We start from the raw sequence: 22,068 nt of genomic DNA, 5'->3' as shown, positions 1-22,068 counted from the left end.
CCAACAGTTTAGAGTGTGTCCTGTAACCAGGGTCTCCATGAATGAAGCCAACTAAAATTAAATAGATTAAATAATAAGCTAGATGAAGAGTCCACTTGTTTTAACCAAGCAGCCTTTTCATTAATCTCTTACAACTGAATTTCCATAATACTTGATGTATTTCTCCATATGTATCAAGAAGTGTCAGCAACTGCACAGATACTTTTCTGTTTAGCAAGGAGGTAATCTAGAGTGATTCTATTATTTAGCACAACGTTAGCAAGAGAATTTAAAGTCTACTGTGTAGCCATAGCCTTTGTAGCAGAATGTGCTATAGAGCCTATTTACGAGGGATACATTTTGAATTATTGTCTCATTTACTCCAAACCATGGAAAAAGAGACTTAACAAATCTTGCCCATCCAGAAGAGGGAAGGCCTCCAAACAATATTCTCTTTAACCTATGCCGTCAATATTCTCTTTAACCTATGATGTAGGTTAAGAGGAGTGGATCCGTGTTCTGTTTCTGACTGACTATGAGTCAACAAGGATATCATTAAAATGTTTTTACCCACATTGGCCCTTTGTCTTCTGTCTACCAGGGCGTAAGGCTATCCATGTATAAGGTTGGCTGTTAAATCCCTTGCAAAGAAAAGTATACCCCATGAGTGAACACAAGAGATCCCCTTTTTAGTTCTATTGTTCATAGAGAGATAAGCAAGGAAAAAAATGAGAGACGAGAGTCTTGTGATAGCAGAGAAGCCTTGATCCATGATCTTGGGAAAAGGCTGCCCACATCTAGGATGCCATCTGCTTCTAGTGAGAAGCTGCTTAGCTTTACCTTAATGTCTCCAATGGATGTATAGTTCCAAGGGTCTGGACAGGCCCTTCTGAGCTGTGAGACTATGAACCCAAAGGTGAAGGTCCTGAAGTTTTTTTGCAGTATGGGTAGGGCAGTCTTTCTCTGATGTCATTTTCAGAAGATCCAATCTCTGTATGTTAAAGATCCAATCTTTAACATAAAGATTAAATAAAGTGACGAGCTGAGGAGTTAGAGAGTGAGTGAGATTGTGAAGGATTTGATTGTCCATGTTTTCTGAGGACCATGAAAAGCTTCTTTTATCTGGTGAAAATACACTTTGGCACAGTGTAGTAAAGCCTTGCAGCATTTAGTCATATCAGAGTTTAGTAGGAGAAGATACATGAAATTCTATTACTAGGTACATAGGCATTACAGTGACTATTCCACTGGAAGTGGATCTGATTGGCATCAATCCGCAATACTTTTGACCAAGGCAATCCAGTCAATTCAGTTGGCTTTGCCTAATGCTATTGTGTCAGTAATACCTTATTTAACTGTTATACAACTTGTTCAGTGAAGCGAGTACCTCTATCACTGGAGATTTGTCCAGGAATACCCCATAAAGAAAACACATTTCCTAATAACCTTTTAGCTACTGTTTATACGTCATCCCTCTTGCATAGGAAAGCTTTTATATAACCAGAAAACATGCATTGAAACTGATGAATGAAATCCCTCTATAAATGTTGAAATGGCCAATCAGGTAAATATATATACATATATGTTTCATTTGGATTATTTTTTCTCTTCCATGATGAGTCATGGAATGCAGAACTTTTAATAATGGAAGCTTTGAGGACTCAGGAAGGACCAGGCGGCTGTCCAGGCTCTCCATTAGTCCATGCTTAATGTTAGACTTATATGCTCTTAAATACCAATTTTTTCCTACAATTTTGGTGCATAGCACTGTTTATTAGATGGGTTATCATAAGTAATTTGGTTTGGACCATGTTTAGTTGTGCAATATTTAAATTGCACATCTAAACAACTTTAATACTGGTTGATTTAGCATGAAAATCTAGAAGAGTATTTTCTTGGTATTCAATTAATTCTTGTCCTGCTTGCATTAGCAGTTTTATAAATCAGCTCCTTTCTTGGAGTTCTGGGAATTCTTACCCAGTCCAAATGATATGATCCTAAAATGACGGAAAACCTGTATTTAAGAGTGCTTTTCAGCGTCCTTCTCATCCTTTTTATGAACCTCCTTGAAGACACAATGATCTAGGATTTTACTTTGCTTGTGAAGAGTTTACAGAAACTGCATCAGAATTAAGCAATTAACTATAAAAGTGACTTAAAATGGTCATAGTGAAAGACACAATAGACAAAGAAATTTGGTCATTTTTGTGACCTACTATTAGAAATACCAAAATTGTTAGAAATAGATAATCGGTGCCACGAAGAAAAGTCAGCGCAGAGACTAAAGATCTCTCAGCAAGGCCATCTTTACTTTCTGCAGAAAGGTTGCTTAATCACAGATGGAAAAATGGTGAGAGCACACTTGAACAGAGGAAAAGCAGACATATTTATCTCTTATGCATTTGGGTCGTCCTTACTGCTTTGTCCTGCATCCACTGGCTGGAGTCGGACCTCACAGTCTTAAACTGATACCCGATTTACTAATAGCCTAAAACTTTCCTAAACAGGTAAGTGCAAGGAAGAACAAAGAAGTTGCTTACAAAAGGTTTAAGGAAGCAATAACATTTCCATATAAGGAAAGGGCATAGGCTGTGAGCTGGGATGTGCCTGTGAGCATGTCCAACAGTTACATAGGATAGGGCTTAATAAAGAGTTATTAGCACAAAGCAAGGAGGCTTGAAGAAAGTTAATCTTTAAAAGAAACTATTATTTGTAACACTTACGATTTATTCTTTAACAAGAAGGGGAACTTTGAAGAGGAAACTTTTTACTTTTTATACCTATAATAATTTAATAAAACCATAATTATAAGTGATAGAATATACCCAGATAGATCAGATTTTTAGGAATCCCATGCAATTCTGTAACATATATTAATAACATAATTATACAAATCTATTTTGAAGAAGGTTAAACATCATTTCTTATTTGACAGTGCATCCCTTGGAATTTAATATATGAATTAATCCTGTTTATCTCTTCATTGGATGCTGCAGGGGCTCTCTGTAGCATCCCAAAGTTAGTTCGAGGCCAAAAAGGAAGACTTAATTTTAAATTTTAAATTTGATTTTGGGAAATCTATCAAATATATAAAAGGTTTAAAACAATCAAAATAGGATCATGGGTCACTATTAAATAATATTTATTTATTTAGCCAAAGTGATAATTTGAAGATTTTACAAAGCAAAAACCTTTACTCTTTAATAGAGGAGGCTCAGTTTTCCAATCAAAATACCCAAGAAGGACACAGCATGAGACAGAATATTTCTTTCTTCTCTCCACTCTCCCTCTCTCTCTTTTTTTCAGTTTACAAAAAAGGTGAACAAAAATATTTTACTGTGACTTATTAACACTACATGAACTTTTTGTTTAAAAGAGAAAACTGAATTTTACTGTGGTATTTATGTATTATTAACACTAAAGTTAATTTTAAGAAACCTTATAAATAGATCTATCTAATCTTAGTTAGCTTTTGACCGCAACAGATTTTTATAAACCTTTTATAATCTCTTATGATTTTTAAAATATTTTCTCTTCTCAATTCTTTGTATTTAGCTAGTGTTACCTATTTTTAAATTTGAAACAACTTTTAAGTAACTTTTAAACCAGAAAAAATTATTGTTTTAACAAATATATTTTATACCTTTATAACTTTTTATCAAAACCATGTATTTCTGTTGTTTATACACTCTGTATAAAAAATTGTTTTTCTTATATCTGGTGGTTCTGATTATGTATATTATCTATCATTTTAACTCTTAGTGACCTTAATTTCTAGTGAAATTCTAGGAAGTAATTTTGAACTGTCTTGTGTCAGTATTTGTAGATGAAAACCGTTTTATAATTTTTTAGAAAGGTGTTTCTTCAGATTACCATTACATTTAAATACATTTAGCTTTTTAATACCATATAAAAATAAGATGCCAAACTATATAAACTTATGTTTAATTAATATTTTGGTATTTTAATATTCTTAAAATGACTCATATACTTAATAATGATCTATTGTCTAACATAATATAACTTCAATATTTTAAGTTTTTGAAAGTAATTTTGAAACTATAACACAAGTACCCTCCCTTTGTCTTTTTTAGTCATCCTGGGTCTCAAGTAGCTACATAGCACCCAGGATGGCTATAAAGAGGAGGGCCTGAGTCCTGAATTTACATACCAGATATAGAGTTCAGGACAGAAGACACTGCTGTGAAGATGGTGCCTGAAGGATCAGACCCCTCCCAGAATAGCCAGGAGGTAAAGCTGGGTCAGAGAAGAAGGGGCCATATTAGGCTTGATTCTGCCTCATAGCTTCAGTGTAGGCACTGAGAACATGTTCCCAGGCCTGTTAGGTATGAGTTCTAAATTTCTTTTCAAAGAATTAATATGTCAATATGTTCAATTCTTTGCCTTCTACTTTTAAACTTAACTTCCTCTAAAGCAATCCTTTTTGATCACCTACTCTACCCTGACTCATTCCAATCACCTACACCACCTTAACTCATTCCAATCACCTGTTCCCCCCAACTCATTCTGATTACCTGCTACCTGCTCTGCCCTGACTCCCACCAAAGCACTCACTCCATCATTCTCTTTAAATTAGTCAATCAGAATTAGCTTAGCCTGTGTGGTCTAACCCTAGCCAATAGAGGAACAACACAGCAGCTGGGGTCATGTGCTTCAGGGATAAGAAGCCCTTCCCCTCCCTTGTCTGAGTGTGCACTCACCACTGTTCCATCTGTAAGGGTGCACCCTTCTATATAGAAGTACCTTGCCTTGTTGAGAATTTTTTTAAAAATTTTATATTTGAGTGCTATTCCTTTTGTGGCACCAAAACTTTATATATAACAGACCTCACCATGATCACCTATTCAGAATCCAGGTGCTTAAAACTCAAAATGTAAGCTCAAAGTCAAATCAAACAAATAACAAAAATATTACAGAAACAGTAGTACTATGACCTAGAAACATTTAACAAAGACAGCATAAGCCTGTCCGACTAGTAAACCCAGGCAAAAATGTCTGAATTATATTTAACTGATAATTTTGGAGTCATTTCTATTTTACCAACATTTAAAACCTAGCTTTATTTATCAAATATTATCATATACACATGCCACATAGTGACATATAGTCATACAGACACAAACAGAAGCAGGTCTTACAGTTTTTAATAAGTAATTCTTACTTGTCAGCTTTTAGCTTTTTCTCCATTTAGACTGTTAATCTTTTAATTACTTGTTTTATTGCCCTAAGCAATTGTTATCTGTGCAACAATTTGCCTTTTACAAAGATAATTCAACAGGTTAAACAAGGTAGAAAATGTATATCTCAAAAGAATAGAGCTAAGACCTTTACAAATGGAAATTTCCTTCATAGATTTAAATTTCTCCTATAAAAGCATTTATGGATAGCCAGTTAAATGCCAGAAGTATGTATTTTAGTTCATTAGGTGATCTTTTAAACTTAGCTTTTGTTTGTTAGCTAAAATTACATTCACATGGTGAAACCCCATCTCTACTAAAAATACAAAAATTAGCCAGGTGTGGTGGCGGGCGCCTGTAGTCCCAGCTACTTGAGAGGCTGAGGCAGGAGAATGGCTTGAACCTGGGAGGCGGAGCTTGCACTGAGCCGAGATCGTGCCACTGCACTCCAGCCTGGGCGACCGAGCGAGACTCCGTCTCAAAAAAAAAAAAAAAGAAAAGAATCAACAAGTAATCTAGTGGAGGGCTAGAGTCAAAACATGCCTTGCGTTTGGGGAAAAATGTAGGAAAAAAAAAAAGCATTTTATTCAAAAAAAGCCCACAACAAATTGGGAGCATGGCTAGAGATTTTAAAAAGTTGGCTCTCTTTTCTACAGTAAAATATGCTCCACTTTACCCAAGAAATGAAGAAAAGAGGATTTCATGGGTTTTTTTTTCCTTCCCCAATGATATTTTACTTACTTAATAATCAGATAAAGGCAAATAAGAGCAGCAAAATATTTTGTGCCTAATGGGACTATTATTTTAAGACAGAATTCCTAGTATTACCAGATGTTTGGCAAAACAGGCATTCTCTTAGAACATGGTGGGGAGTGAAAATTGTTTCACAATTCTTTTTTTTTTTTTTTTTTGGAGACAGAGTCTCACTCTGTCGCCCAGGCTGGAGTGCATGCAGTGGAATGATCACGGCTCACTGCAACCTCCACCTCCCAGGTTCAAGCGATTCTCCTGCCTCAGCCTCCCCAGTAGTTGGGACTACAGATATGCACCACCACGATTGGCTAAGTTTTTATATTTTTAGTAGAGATGGGGTTTCATCTTGTTGGCCAGGCTGGTTTTGAACTTCTGACCTCAAGTGATCTGCCTGCCTCGGCCTCCCAAAGTGCTGGGATTACAGGCGTGAGCCAGTGTACTTGGCTGTTTCACAGTTCTTGGAAAGCTATTTGGCTATGTCAAAAGGCTTCAGAAAGTTAATACTTCCTGGTTTCATGGTATTAATACATTGTGCAACCATCACTACCATCTATCTTCAGAACTCTTTACATCTTGCAAAACTGAAACTCTATATGATTAAACCGTAACTCCCCATTTCCCCTCTCCCTTTAGCCTCTGGCTACTTTCTGTCTCTATAAATTTGACTCCTCCAGGTACTTCATATAAGTGGAATCGTACAATATCTTTTCGTGACTGGCTATTTCACTTCAGTGCTGCCTATCTTATAAGTTCTTATTCTTTTTTTAATACTTGTTTTTCTTTCCTTTCTTTTTTGAGGATTCTAAACATGCTTAAAGTCTATGATTTTCACTTCTTAAAGTATGAGTTCTTCTCCCTATTACTGGTTTGATTGGCTATCTTTCTTAGCATTCTTTATATTCTTTTTCAGATCTTTTGGAATGGCAGCTTACTGGTTCACCCTGAATGGTAATTGTGTCAGCGCGTGTGTGGGTATGTGCGTGTATGTGTGTGGAAGCATGTGCATGTTAGTGTTCAGTCCTCATCTAAAAGTTTTGTGGTAGCTTTCACCCCACTTCCTGGGCTCCCTAGTTCAATTCTGGCCTTGTATTGGTGTCTCAAGGCTCCTGTCCATGGAAATTCTGAGGCTATTGTGCGTTCAATCACCAAGGAGCAGTTGGCCCAGTCTACTTCTTCACTATCAGGCTACGTCAATTTCTTCTTCTCTCCTAAATACAAGATATAAATAATCGTCCCAACAATGGCCAGTCCTAGCTCTTTTCAGTGATCTGCCATAGGCAGGGTCCTCTCTGTGGAGGGTGCATGGCAGTATATTCAAGCTTATGTACAAGGCATTTGAGGTCGAGACATGGAAAAATACCGAGGCACTCTGTGCATGTTGTTTGTGCATGAGACTGAAACTCCTTGACCCTGAAAACAAGACAAGGAAAGGAATGTGTAATAAGGAGCACTGAAAACAGCCTCCTGAGACTATGGTCTATGTGTTTTTCCAAGGCCATATGTGTCTCATGGCCCAGCTTCAAAGAGCCGCCTGGTGGATGCCTTTTGTTTGAATTGTAGTTTAAACAAGCTCTCTCAGTAAATATTCGGTGGACAGATCTTGGAGCTGCACTCCCTAAGAGGAGCTGCTCCCCACCCTGCTCAGCTGGAATTGTCTGAGTACTTCATTCTTGGTGCTCACTGCAGTCACAAGCTGCCCCCTCAGATGAGGGGTTCACATCGCTTCACCTGCAGCAGCCTCTGCTTGCCTCTGGATGTGGAGCTGTGCAGGACTGTAGCTTCAGTTTCACTTTCCATTGCGTATTTCTGCCTTATCTCTGGTCAATAGAGATGTTTATCTGTTTTTCAAGAGCCGGCAGTCTTTTAAACCGGGTGCAGTGGCTCACACCTGTAATCCCAGCACTTTGGGAGGCCAAGGCGGGTGGATCACCTGAGGTCAGGAGTTAGAGACCAGCCTGGCCAATATGACGAAACCCCATCTCTACTAAAAATTCAAAAAATTAGCCGGGAGTGGTGGCAGGCGCCTGTAATCCCAGCTACTCGGGAGGATGAGGCAGGAGAGTCATTTGAACCCCAGAAGTGGAGGTTGCAGTGAGCCGAGACCACACCACTGCACTCCAGCCTGGGCAACAAGAGCAAAACTCCGTCTGAATAAAAAAAAAAAAAAAACACTTTATCTCTCATCGCTTTGTGTGTGGCACAGATGGGGAGGTCTCAAAGAGTGAACTCAAAGAGTTAACTTGATGCATCTCAACCAGAAGTCCCAAAAGACCACTTCTTACTTTTCTGGCTCCAGCTCATGGGTGTGAAGGAAGGGATATTAGCATGGATGCACCCCTTTGGCTGACTGCAGGGTCTCAACCTCCCTCAGCCAACTCCCAATACTCCCCAGCTATTTCTTGGGTAGGCACCTCACAGGCACTCACAAGCCGGCCACTCGCATCCGGTCACTCTGACAGACTTTGGAGAGGATCTCTTCTTCCATTGCCCCAGAGTTTGTGTCTCTTTGGAAAGCACCTCCCAGTGCAGGAGCTCTCTCCTCGGCCTCCAAAATTCACGACCCCTGAGTAGCCAAATAATACCAGAACCACATCAAATTCCGTGCAAAATTAGGGAGAGTGCCCCACTTCTTTCTTCAGGCCTCAGATCAGAGTTCCAGGGCAAAGCTGGAGAAGAGACCCACACTCTCCCTTGTTCCCCAGGAACCACCTGAAGCCCACAAATCCAGCTTCCTCCTCAGTGGCAAACCTGCCTCAACAAGGCAAACTAGCTCGGGCAAGTGAGCTCATCAGACACAACCCCCCTCTGAATCCCACGCTGGGCTACCTTCTGTATGCAACCAGAAATACACAAACATTCCATTTTAGCAGTGATTTTAATCTGGGTAAGTGGATTGCACTGATTTTTACTCTTTTTTTGTGCTTTTAAGCTTTTTTCCCCTAATTTTTAAATAATAATAATTATTATTTTTTAAAATCGAGATGGGGTCTCACTCTGTCACCCAGGCTGGAATGCAGTGGTGTGATCTCAGCTCACTGCAGCCTCTACCTCAAGCAATCCTCCCATCTCAGCCTCCTGAGTAGCTGGGACTATAGGTACAAACCACCACACCCAGCTAATGTTTTTGTATTTTTGGTGGAGATGGGTTTTTGCCATGTTGCCCAGGCTGGTCTTGAACTCCTGAGCTCAAGCAATCCACAAGCCTTCGCCTGATAATTAATGTTTATAATTTGTGTAATTATAAAAAAAGTGTCATTGAGAGAAAAAAAAATCTCTCCTTCCAAAAGTTTTGTTATAAAAAAGACTCTTCCAAAAATACATTTTCTGGCTAGGCACGGTGGCTCACGTCTGTAATCCCAGCACTTTGGGAGGTTGAAGCAGGTGGATCACATGAGGTCAGGAGTTCGAGACCAGTCTAACCAATATGGTGAAACCCCACCTCCACCAAAAATACAAAACTTGGCTGGGCCTGGTGGTGCATGCCTGTAATCCCAGCTACTAGGGAGGCCGAGGCAGGAAAACTGCTTGAGCCCAGGAGGCAGAGGTTGCAGTAAGCCAAGATCATGCCACTGCACTCCAGCCTGGGCAACAGAGTGAGACTCCATCTCAAAAAAAATTTTTTTTTTCATAATGTTTATTACTTCCCTTGTAAAAACTTGCATTTTGTCCAGATACTGGGATATGAACTAGATAGTTGTCAGAACTTTGGCGAGTATTGATGTGTTGCTCCATTGCTTAGCATTGCTTACTGGCTTCCCAGCTCCTAGGTAATCCTAGGCCTTTAGCTCTCTTCCTGCCCAATTTGTCATGACCTGACTCCTGTTCCCCCACCCAGTTCTGCTTTCAAACGTGTGCATCTCCAGGTCATTACCTGAACTGCTTATAGTTCCGGGAACACAGAATGCATTCTCATTTCACGCCTTTCTATATCATCTTCCAGCTGCCCAGAATGTCCTTTTCCGTTTCCACCTGGCAAACTCCTACTCATTCTCCAAAACCCACCACAGAGCAGTCACTTTCACTGGGAAGTCTTCCCGATTCTCCCTTCCCAGTGCTGTCTCGCAACACACTTCTGTATCTTCATTTACCATGCTGGATTATCTTACTTGTCTCTCTATATACAATCAGGTTCTGGCATATAGTTTCTCCTAAGTATTTGTTGAATTGAGGCAGGTTTATTCATTCCACAAGCATACATGGAATGCCCATAATATAGTGAGCACTATGCTAGTTTCCTGGGATTCAAAATTAATGAGGCACAGATCTTGCCTTTAGGAGCTCACAGTCCAGTGGGACAGAAAGAGACACATACAGATAGTTACAATTACAGTGGGTACCAGCAGCTCTGTCTCACATCTTCTCATTCTTGCTTTTTTCCCTTGACTGGCCATAACTTTAAAGTATAATTCATATATACTGCTTGGCTTATTTCCTCAAAAGAATTTTCTATTTCCTACATATTATTCCTGAACTGATTTAATGGAATGCGTTTGTATCTCTCTTTACTTTGCCAGGAAAACTATCGAAATAGTCAAAGTAGCCTCCAAAATTGCTGCTCTCCAGGCATGGGAGCACTCCATTTTCAGAGATTACCAAAAGATCACTGAGATTCTATAGAACTTGTCCTGGGACTGGCTCCAAACAAATGAGAACTGGCTGAGCCTGTAGGTAGAAAAATATGTGAGTGACAGCAAAGGGGCTTCCAGTGAGCCCCTGCTGGTTCAGAAGACTTGACATGGCTAGCACCAAAGGATCCCTTTAGGGTACCCCCACCATGAGCCACATACGGGGAGAAATTTCCTGTAGCACTCTGCTTTAAAACAAAATCATGATGATAACGAATCATTTCCCTGATTTTGGAAATTAACCAGAGACATCTAAAATCACCACTAGGACATCCCAATCTGCACCAGATGACCAGGGTTATCAGCCAGAGCTGATCTCTTTCCAGGCAAAACAAAAAGTATAAACACTTTGAATTTTAATCACAAAGCAGTATTACCTAAGTAATTACACAATTTCCCTTAACTTTAAAACAAAATAGCTTGCAAGTCCCACTTTTTTCCCCAGGCTCTTAGGGCTAGGAACCTGTGCATGTGATTGTTTCAATATAGTTTTACACAGTATGTTGAGACTGAGTTTAGTTCCGTGGGTGGTTAACTGCACAGTCTCCACAGTCAGCCCAATGTAGTTGTAAAATTTGTACTGAGCCCACTGGACACATTACTTCACCTCTCTGTTTCACTTTCCTAATCAATAGAATCATGCCAACACCCACCAGACAGGGCTGTGTTATGAATTAAACTGAGCAATACGTGCAAAGTTCTTAGAGCTCAGAGTAAGTGCTTAAACATTTTTGTTGATAATTGATATTATTGTTATTGGCGAAGTCTTGCTTGACTTATAAGCAGGGCCTGCCTGGAGTTGCTGATTGTCTTCACAGTATATTCCTAGATAACCTAGCTTCATCATAGTATTTTTGAGGAAAGGAAAGAGAAGATACTGGGCCAGATGGAAGACAGCTCATCCTTCCGAATAAAACTCTTGCCCCACTGCATTCCATGCTTCCTGGTTGGGATTTTTCTAGACCAACTCAGCCACCAGTCTTATGAGGGACTGTGGGTGTGAGCAGGTCTTCAGGCGTCAGGAAGAGGAGGAGTTAGGGGGGTGGCTACACAGTGCCGGCAGCTCTATGGACAGCAGTCTTTCTGGGACCTGTGATCTAGAAGACAGGAGAAGATGAACACGTCTGGAGACCCAGCCCAGATAGGCCCTGAAGGCTGTAGAGGGTGAGTGGCTCATTTGTCCAGCTTTCCATGCCAGGGACAAGGGAAAGGTGGGATTATTTGCCTTTGTGGGATCTATAAAAGGTGACTGTGTCTGCCTTGGGCAGAAGTCAGAAGATCTGAGATCTATTCTTGCCTTGCTACTAGCAAACTGGGCAATCTTGGATAAGTCACCAGCCCTCTCTGGGCCTGTTTTCTCATCTGTAAAATAAAGAACTGGCCAAGTCAGTGTAATAGCAATATACAGCATTTGTACAATGCTTTCCAGTTGCACTTTTCCAAACAGCATCTCATTTAGTCGTCATAGCCCTTTGTTGGAGAGATGCTTGTGGGCTGGTCATTCAGCTGGTGCAAAGCAAGGCTGGACCTAAAATCCTGGTCTCCTAGGGTAAATTCTGGCCTCTGGTGAGCACATTGTTCCCCTTGAGCTCTGAAATCTGAAGATTCCTAGCTCCTTCCTGCTACCTACAGTGTTACCTTCCTTCCCTCCCTATTCCCTCACCATCTACATCACTCTGGCTGTCCCAGTCTCTTCTCAGTCCCTTCCCAGAGTTACCTCTCCCCTCTCACAAGCTCACCACACTGATCTTATTTCTGAGAAGTGGGAGGTGAACGGCAGATACCTCCTCCCTGCCCTCCCTGGGTTAGCACTTGTGTGCAGCCCTTTTTCCAGAATTCTCCAGAATGCTTTGTGGAATGCCTTCCCGAGGGTTCTGAGAGGTGAAGAAGGTGGAGGGTGTTTAACGCCCAGGGCAGCATTTCTCCAGGTGCATGGGTGGGTCACCCATGAGTGGGTCACAAGATCTGGGGTGCAGGTGAAATGTGCAGATTCCTGGGCCCCACCCCAAGGTTGGTGGGTCAGAATGCACATACTTACAAGCTCTCATGTTTCTGGCAAGAACATATTGCAGTTTGGGAACCGCTAGTTGTTAGGTGAATGCCCTTTTGGGCTGCGGAGGGCTGTCTTGAAACCACTAAAAGGTGGCTAGAAGTCAGTGGGAAGCGTGAATGTCTTGGGCAGCAGTGATGGGAAGCCGGCTTCAGCTCAGGAACATGAGAAGCAGGCACTCAAAGCTTGGTTTCTGCACAGGCAGTGAGCGTCCCCTCAGTGAAGGTTGAAGCAGAGTCATTGCTGGGTGGCGGGTGGGAAGAAGTGTGTGGGGCTGGGCCCGGGACAGTGGTTCTCTGGGGCGGGTGTGAAAAAACCTAGGAAGCTCTTAAAAGAGGCTCCTTGGCTCATGTTGAAGCCACGAGGGATGAGAAGTTCTGGTGGGAAGCTCCCTTCCAGCTGTGGGCTGCTTCTAGTACACAGGGACAGGAATAATACCTACCTCACTGGGCTGCACCAAAGACAGAAGAGGCCAATAAACTCAGTAAAGTGCCTGGAACACTGGAGGGCCTGGAATCCCTGCCTGGGAGCTTGCAGGAGCTGGCCTATCTCCGTGGGAGGCTGGGCGGGGGCATTGCCCTGGCCCTTAACACTTCTAGCTACAGGTTCTCTCAATGCCCCATCTCATCCCCCTCCTCCACAGTGAGTTGGGCCCTGGGGGCTTTGGACTGGCCTCTAGCAGGGGCTGCCTGGAGCACCCTCCTTGCTGCCTGCAGCTCCAGTAACTCACTAGGACCACAAGTTTATAGGCGAGGAGAGAGTGAGGACCTGGACAGGTGATCTGCAAGAAGAACCTGAGGAGTCTGAAGCCTGGGACCTAAGCCTGGCTCTGCCCTAAGTCAATGCAGGGGCCCTGGGAGGGCATCTCTCTGTGCTCCCTCTGGGAAATGGGAATCCATATAGGACTTGCTGACTTGGAAAGTGAAGTGAGTTAATAGGCATGAAAAAGAGAAGAGAAAGGTGTACGTACCTAATCAGCAGGTGCTAGACAGACGTCCTATGACCGTCACAACTCTGCAAGGTGAGCTATCACTAACACTTTTAATAAATGAGGAAACTGAAGCATGCATGCACATACACACACTAAAGCATATGTGATATATGCATATATATACACACATCCATACACACACTAAAGCCTATATGATAGATGCATATATATACACACACATCCATACACGCACTAAAACATATATTTGTAAACCAAAAATAAAAATCCAAGCCCCTCAGCCACCTGAACGGACCCATCGTCTTAGCAAAGGGCATTCCAAAGTTAGCCTGAAAAACTAGTTCAGGCCGTAATGGGAAGGAGGGACCAGACATGCCTCATTATACTCTCTTCCCTTGTGGAATTACTGATAGAACAGACTCTGTAAGTCTGATAAGAAACATTTACACTCTATTGTCTTTGAAGCCTGCTGCCTGGAGGCTTTACCTGAATGATGAAACCTTGGTCTCCATAACCCCTTATTTTAACCTAGAAAACGCTGCTCTGATAGGGAATTACAGTTATGCTGGAACACAACCTAGGGAGAGGCTGACAGTGCACCTCTCCCACCAAGTGAAGACCACCCCCACCCCCACAAGACTGTTTTGCGTTACTGGACCCTTGAAGCTGGGAACCGCGCCTGGGAGGGCGGGTTCTCATCTGATCAGTGGGCTGTACCTGTTGAGCCACTTGCCTCACAGGTGTGTTCTGGGGTGAGGTTCTGCCGTGTAAAATGTTTGTTTTACTGAGGTATTAATTTGCTGGGGGATAAGAGGCCAGTAACACCCTTGGTATCACCTTTTGGAGAAGCTGCCCTGGGAAGCCACATCCCGGGCCAGAGCTCACTGGTGGAACAGGATTAAAGGTCAGGGGATGGAGAGGGATTTTTTTGTTTGCTTGCTTTTTATTTTATTTTATTTTATTTTATTTTATTTTATTTTATTTTATTTTATTAGGGATGGGTTTTCTGTTGCCCAGGTTGGAGTGCAGTGGTGCGACTAAAGTTCACTATAGCTTCGACCTTCTAGGCTCAAGCCATCCTCCCACCCCAGCCTCTAGAGCAGCTGGGATCACAGGTGCATGCTACCATGCCTGGCTAATTTTTTTAGTTTTTGTAGAGATGAGGTCTCACTATGTTGTGCAGGCTGGTCTCAAACTCCTTAATTCAAGCAGTCCTCCTGCCTCAGCCTCCCAATGTGTTAGAATTGCAGGTGTGGGCCACCAACCCCAGCCTTGCTTGCTTTTTAATTGTCGTACCTGGCAGTAATGAGGTACCCCCTCCTTCTCCTGACTGGGACGGTCAGAGGAGGCCCAGTGGAGAGTCAGGACTTTGCCCACTGCCCACTCTCCATGGAAGGGGACGGGGAGGGATGTGGGTATGGCTGTGAACCGGCAACTTGAGAGAGTCTTGTAGTGGTGGGAAGTTCTGCATCTTGACTCTGTCAATGTCAATGTCCTCTTTGTGATATTGTACTACAATTTTGTGAGATATTACAATTGAGAGAAATGGAATAAAGGAATAAAGGAATTATTCCTCATACCTGTTTGTGAATCCATAATTATCTGAAAATAAGAGTTTTCAAAGATTATCACAAGAATGGTATATACTCATGGATACCATCAGATCAATCATACTGAGGCTTAAAGCAACACGGAACTGAAATCCTCTTTCTCCCCTCCAGTCTTGCCTCTTTAAGGCCCAGTGCTGACAGCCTGACGATTCCCTTCCACACAGTGCTACTGTATTTATTCAAATCGATTCACAACTATTATAGACAACTTGGGCGGTCTTAGCTGTTTCAAATGGCAATCTAGTACACAGGGGGTGGATGATGGATACGGGCCATTATGTAATAACACTTTTATTTTTGTAGGATACATTCCTAAAAATTGAACTCCCTGAAAGATTGTACAATTCATGTTCTCACCAGCACTATGTGTATTGGATATTACCAATCTTTTGAATTTTTGTCATTCTGATAGCTCTTCCCCCAACTACAAAAGATATAATTGTTATAAATCCCATTTCCCCAGGCATGAGAAGTGAATTGACCATCTTTTCAAATGTTTATCAACCAATATAAGTTCTCTCTTATGAATTGTCCTTTTATGTCTTTTGCTACTTTCCATCGGTGGTTTCTGTTTGTTTGTTTTTGTTTCTATTAAACTTACAGGACTTCTATGTTAAAAGAACACTAACACAGCTGCAATTTATCAATACCTAATAAAAGCATTAACTGTTATTGTTGCCCTTTCAGCTGTTATTATTTTATAACGGGTGTGCCCATTCCATCATGCTTATTGCGAAGATTTTCCTTCAGCCTATTGTCTTTTGAATTGATTGTCTTCTATCATGCAGAAATTAATTTTTACATCTACAGATCTACAGATCATTTTCCTCAATGTTTTTGGGATTCCCATCTTGTGCCCCTACTTAAAGATGATACAACTTCCTATAATTTCTGCTAATTCTCATTATCTTATTTATTTTTACATTTAGGTATTTATAATTTGATCAGAAAATGTAAATAAGATAATATACAGTAGTTATCTAATTGTTTTCTTCTATGTAGACATTTTGCCAAAAGCATTTATTTAATTATCCAACTTTTAATAACAATTATCAATATGATTTTTAAAAATTTCCATTTGTAACTGTTTTGGCTAATAAGGTAGATAGTAAAGATGTAAATAAATATGAATATAGATATAGATATTCATTTTTATATGCATATAAATATAGATAGATATAGATCAATGATTTTGGTCTATTTCCCTTGAGCCCAGAAACTAGCCATCACTAATACCTAGTATTTGGAGATTGAATTTAATGCATTAAACTAGAGAAACTAAATAAACATTGCAAATATCATAGAACAAGAGAAAAAATTACTAGTTTGTAAACATCCATGCTATGTTTAGGTAATTTCATCCCATTTTTCTTATAGTTTTAATAAGAATGAATGTTGAACTTTATCAGGTGCTTCCTTAGCATTTATTGACATGATAAAAACTATTTTTCTTCTTTAATTTGTTGACATCAAAAATTATGTTGATAGGTGTCTTGATAATGACCCATCCTTACATTACTAAACTAAGTAATTCTAACTAACGAATTAGGTTCTAACTAACTAAACTAAGGCTGTTTTTTTTTAAGTAAACTTCTAGATTTAATTCGGTTGTATTTTACTTAAAGCTTTGTATAAGTTAAACTTGTACAGAATTTCCTTTTCGTATGCTCTTTTCATTGGAAATGGGTAATGCTTGCTTTGTAAAATGAATTGGGAATCTTATTATCTCTTTCTATGATCTAAGATGGTTTACCATTGGGTTTATCATTCTTTGAAGATTAGATAGAACTCGGCTCTAAAAACAAGCTGGTCCTGACGTTATTTTCAATGGTTGGCATTTAACTGCCCTTTTGAATTCTCTCTTTTTTTTTTTTGAGACAGCATCTGCGATCTCAACTCACTGCAACCTCTGCCTCCCGGGTTCAAGTGATTCTCCTGCCTCAGCCTCCCAAGTAGCTGGGATTACAGGCGTGTGCCACCATGCCCAGCTAATTTTTGTATTTTTAGTAGAGACAGGGTTTCACCATGTTGGCCAGGATGGTCTTGATCTCTTGACCTCGTGATCTGCCTGCCCCGGCCTCCCAAAGTGCTGGGATTACAGGCGTGAGCCACCGCACCTGGCCTAACTGCCATTTTGAATTCTTAAATAATTATTGGTCCGTTCTGATTGTTACCTTCTTTGGGAGCTAATCCATTTCTCTAAATCCACCAAACATTTGCACACAGTATTCTTATAGTTCAGTAGCCCTTTCCTTATCTGTAGTTCTATTGCCTTTCTCAATATTAATGTATATTTGGAGGTTTTGTTCTTTTTTATCCTTAATCATGCTTTTCTTCTTAGTTTTTTCAAAGAACCAACTTGTTTTTCACTATATTGAGGCATAATTGATGTACCGTAATCTGCATATTTAAAATGGATACTTTGACATGAAAGGAGGCAGACTGGAAAGGAGCCTGGGAGAATTCGAGAAAGCTCTTCATGATTTAGAAAGCACAGTGCACATGCTTGGTGGCATTATTAAGTGGAAGCTGCTGCTTTAGGGTTTGTTTGGAAGGTCCAGCTGACTCATCTCAATATTTATATAAATGATGGTCAATGTTCTGCCTCTGAGCACATGGATCCTGAGACTGAAAACTTCGAATAAAGCCAAGCGCTATTAAGCAGAGTGAGTAAATAGTGAACGCCATTTGCGCTGAGAGTGTGTGTCTGGAAAGAAAGGCAGAAACTCTCCAGATGTCTTCCAGTAATGTCGAAGTTTTTATCCCAATGTCACAAAGAAACACCAGTGGCTTACCCAAGATGACCTCCAAAGACCTGAAAGCATTTACTGAAAGAGCTGTGTTTTCATAACATCTGTTTTCGAGAAAAAGTGAAGAGCAGCTTTCTACATGGTCAAAAGCCAGTTGAGAAACAAATACAATTGAATACCAATGGGATCGTGAAACCTGGCCTCAGTGCCATTCTAGGACCCACAAGTGGAGGCATTATAAGATGTCTTAGTTTCAAGGAAAGACCCACGTGTATTATCTGGAGACATTCTGATGAACACAGCACCTCAACCTACCAATTTCAAATGTAATTCAGGTTACATGTCACAAGATGATGTCATGATGAGCACCCCAACAGTGAGAGAACATTTACAGTTCTCGGAAGCTCTTCAGCTTCCAACAACTGTGATGAATCGTGAAAAAAATGAATAGATAAATATGGTCATTCAAGAGTTAGGTCTGGATAAAGCAGTAGATTTCAAGGTTAGAATTCAATTTATCTGCAGTGTGTCAGAAGGAAAAAGAAAAAGGACTAGTATAGGAATGGAGCCTATTACTGATCCTCTCATCTTGTTCTTGGATGAGCCCACAACTGGATTGGACTCAAGCACAGCAAATGCTGACCTTTTTGTTCCCGAAAAGGATGTCTAAGCAGGGATGAACAATCATCTCCCCATTCATCAGCCTCGATATTCCATCTTCAAGTTGTTTGATAGCCTCACCTTATTGGCCTCAGGAAGAGGAATGTTCCATGGGTCTGCTTAGGAGGCCTTGGGGTACTTTGCGTCAACTGGTTACCACTATGAGTTCAATAATAACCCTGCAGGCTTCTTCCTGGGTGTCATTAATGGAGATTCACTGCTGTGGTATTAAACAGAGAGGAAGAAGACCGTGAAGCCATGGAGACGATGGAGACTGCTAAGAGAGATAACCCACTCACAGAAAAATTAGCTGAGTTTTATGTCAACTCCTCCTTCAACAGAGAAACAAAAGCTGAATTAGATCAACTCTCAGAGGGTAAGAAAAAGAAGAAGATCTCAGCTTTCAAGGTCACCTATGCCACCTCCTTCTCTCAGATGTGTTTTCATACATTTATTCAAAAACTTGCTGGGTAAATCCCCAGCCTCCATAGCTCAGGTCATTGTCACAACCATACTAAGGCTGGTTATAGGTGCCATTTACTTCGGGCTAAAAAATGATTCTACTGAAATCCCGAATACAGCCAGGGTTCTCTTCTTGACCACCAGCCAGTGTTTCAGCAGCATATCGGTCATAGAGCTCTCTTTGTGCTAGAGAAGCTCTTTATACACAGATATCTTAGTGGATACTACAGAGTGTCATCTTATTTCTTTGGCAAACTGTTAGCTAATTTACTACCCAGCAAGATGTTACCAAGTATTATATTTACCTGTGTAATGATACCTGCATTATAAAAATAATGCTGTATAATAATCCTAATCTTGTTAGGATTAAATACAAAGGTGGACACCTTCTTCATCATGATGTTTACCCTCATGATGATGACTTATTTGGCACTGGCCATAGCAGCAGGTCAGTGTGGTTTCCATAGCAATGCTTCTCATGACCATCTCTTTTGTGTTTATGATGGTTTTTTCAGGTCTGTTAGTAAATCTCGCAACCATTGCATCTTGGCTGTTATGGTTTAAGTATTTCAGCATTCTGGTTTTACAGCTTTGCTGCCTAATGAATTTTTGGAACAAAACTTCTGCCCAGGACTCAGTGAAATAGTAAACAATACCTGTGGCTACCCAATGTGTACTGACAAGGAATATTTGACAAACCATGGCATCAATGTCTTACCCTGGGGCTTGTGGAAGAATCATATAGCCTTGGCTTGTATGATGGTTATCTTCCTGATTTGCCTACCTAAAATTGTTATTTCTTTTAAAATATTCTTAAATTTCCCTTTAATTTACTATGATTTGTCCTCGCATAAAAAATAAGACCATGATTTTTAAAAAATAAAGAAAAAGGAAAAGAGTAATTTGATGAGTATTGAGGGACAGTATAGCCTCCTGTTATACACAGTTTCACTTTCTATGGTTTGTTACCCATGGTCAACCAACGTCAAAAATATCCCATGAAAAATTCTAGAATCAACAGTTCATAGGTTTTAAATTGCAGCCATTCTGAGTAGCCTGATGAAATCTCGAGCCTTTCTGCTCTGTCCCGCCTTGGTTCAGTGAATCCACGCTATACATGCTGCCCACCCCTCAGTCACTTAGTTGCTCTCTCTGTTATCAGATCCACAGATCTCAAGAAGAAGAAGGGTGAGTACAGTAAAATCACATATTTTCAGAGAGAGAGACCGCATTTACATAACTTGTATTACAGTATATTGTACATTGTTATAATTGTTCTATTTTATTAGTTATTGTTAATTTCTTACTGTAGCTAATTTACAAATTAAACTTTATCATAGGTATGTATTATATAGGAAACACATAGTCTATATAGGGTTTCCTACTATCTGCAGTTTCAGGCATCCACTAAGGGGCTTAAAAAGTATCCCCCACAGATAAGGGAGAAGTATTATATGCATACATCTGTAAAACCATTTCCATAATTGAAATAAATGTATTATTTTGACTTTTTTTGATTTTCTAATACATTAATTTCTGACTTTATATTTAGTAGTATGTACTTACATTTGTGTGATATGTATTTTATTCTTTGTCTAGTTGCTTATGTGAAAACTGGTACATTTATTTTTAACATTTATTTAATCTTTAAAAATAAAATCAATTCTCATTCATGTTCTATAAAGTCACCTCAAACACCGAATTGGTGAATTTGGAATCACTGTTCTTAGAAGGAAATACAGAGTTAGGTTCATGTGAGCCTCAGGGCACAATATTTTTGTCAAATAAGTCGCCTTGTTCTATGTGTGTTTCTATTTAAAGACATCTTTAAAATATGTATTGTTGATTCGTTGGCATTGAACTCATGGCCAATAGCACTGTCACTTGTGCCTGACACGTACTTCCTCCATACTGCACAGTACAGTCTTTGCTCGCTTAGAAATACTAGACAGCACCGCAACATTATGGTTGGGGGCTGTTTTAAACAGTGAAAACACCAACAAAAAACACAAAAGTGTGAAAAATGTAGTACTAGATAGATCAGGAAAAGGACACTTACTGTCTGAGAGCTGAAACAAGAAAGCATGCATCGTTGCCTTGCTCAGCCTCAGTGGGGAGTAAACCAGTGGGTGACTCAGTTTCCACTGCTCTGTGCATGTCCACAGATGACTACAGATGGGCTGTGAGTACTGATTCAGGGGTTACACATGAATTTTAGGAAGTAGGCAGGTTTGCAAATACAAAATCCACAAAGAATGAGGATTACTGTAGCTAACTCATTTAGGGTTATGTTACACTTCTGAGCTATAGACAAGGCCATTCTCCTAGGCGGACATTTACAGTAACAAGAATCTGTAACTCCTCACTCACTGCCTCAATTTTGGTTTCCTGGGTCCTGATGCCACGGAAGTGTCCTAATTTCATCACTCACCACTGTTCAGATCACAGTACAGACAGCCCACCTGTGAGGGTTTTAGACAGCCAATATCCTAGTGCCATCATAGAAGACAACCTGGGCCTGAAGAGTTAAGACCTGAGGGCTGAATCCTGGCTTGGTCCATCTTGTACTACAAGCATTTAAGCAGAGGGTGGAGGCTTTGGGTGGGGCAGAATGGAAGAAAATGCTGGACTTGAATTTGAATTCTGTCTCTGTCTCTAACTTGCTGAATACATTTAGCTAAGTTACTTAATTGCTCTGGGCCTATTTCTTCTCTGCAAAATGTCTGAGCCCACGAGGCTGTCAGAGAGACCAAAGGAAGTAGTGGTGTTGGGAAATATTTGGAAAGCCATAAAGATCTGTGTAAACGCAAGATGGAAAGTCATTGTTGTCATGATGTTAATTAATGCAGTCGCAGCATGCCACTCTCTGACCTGATCCCCACAGTGTGGGTCCACCTCACTCAGGCCCTGTCATTTCAGAACCTAAAGAGAAGCAAGCCTGGGCCAGCCAACTCAGGATAAGAGGAAGAGACTGAGGCTTAGAGAGGAGGAGAAACGGCTGTGGGAAGCTCCAATCCACAGCCAGAACTGAT

General features: G+C 40.5%; 1 protein-coding gene and 1 pseudogene across 1 annotated transcript in view; both read left to right on the top strand.

Moving 5' to 3' along the window:
• The first annotated feature begins 11,625 nt into the window (after window positions 1-11,625).
• Window positions 11,626-22,068, top strand: part of LOC105492989 (NADPH oxidase 5) — a 47,171-nt gene continuing 36,728 nt past the window's right edge. Inside the window, exon 1 of the mRNA XM_071101141.1 lies at window positions 11,626-11,719. Within this exon, the coding sequence (XP_070957242.1) occupies window positions 11,670-11,719 (50 nt within the window). The 5' untranslated portion in view covers window positions 11,626-11,669. The remainder of the gene's footprint in view (window positions 11,720-22,068) is intronic.
• LOC105487904 (broad substrate specificity ATP-binding cassette transporter ABCG2 pseudogene) lies at window positions 11,646-20,547 on the top strand (annotated as a pseudogene).

The sequence above is a fragment of the Macaca nemestrina genome, chromosome 7, assembly GCF_043159975.1.
Source record: "Macaca nemestrina isolate mMacNem1 chromosome 7, mMacNem.hap1, whole genome shotgun sequence".
NCBI classification, from domain to species: Eukaryota; Metazoa; Chordata; class Mammalia; order Primates; family Cercopithecidae; genus Macaca; species Macaca nemestrina.
The sequence above is the reverse complement of the archived record's forward strand: the minus strand, read 5'-3'. Positions and strand labels throughout refer to the sequence as shown.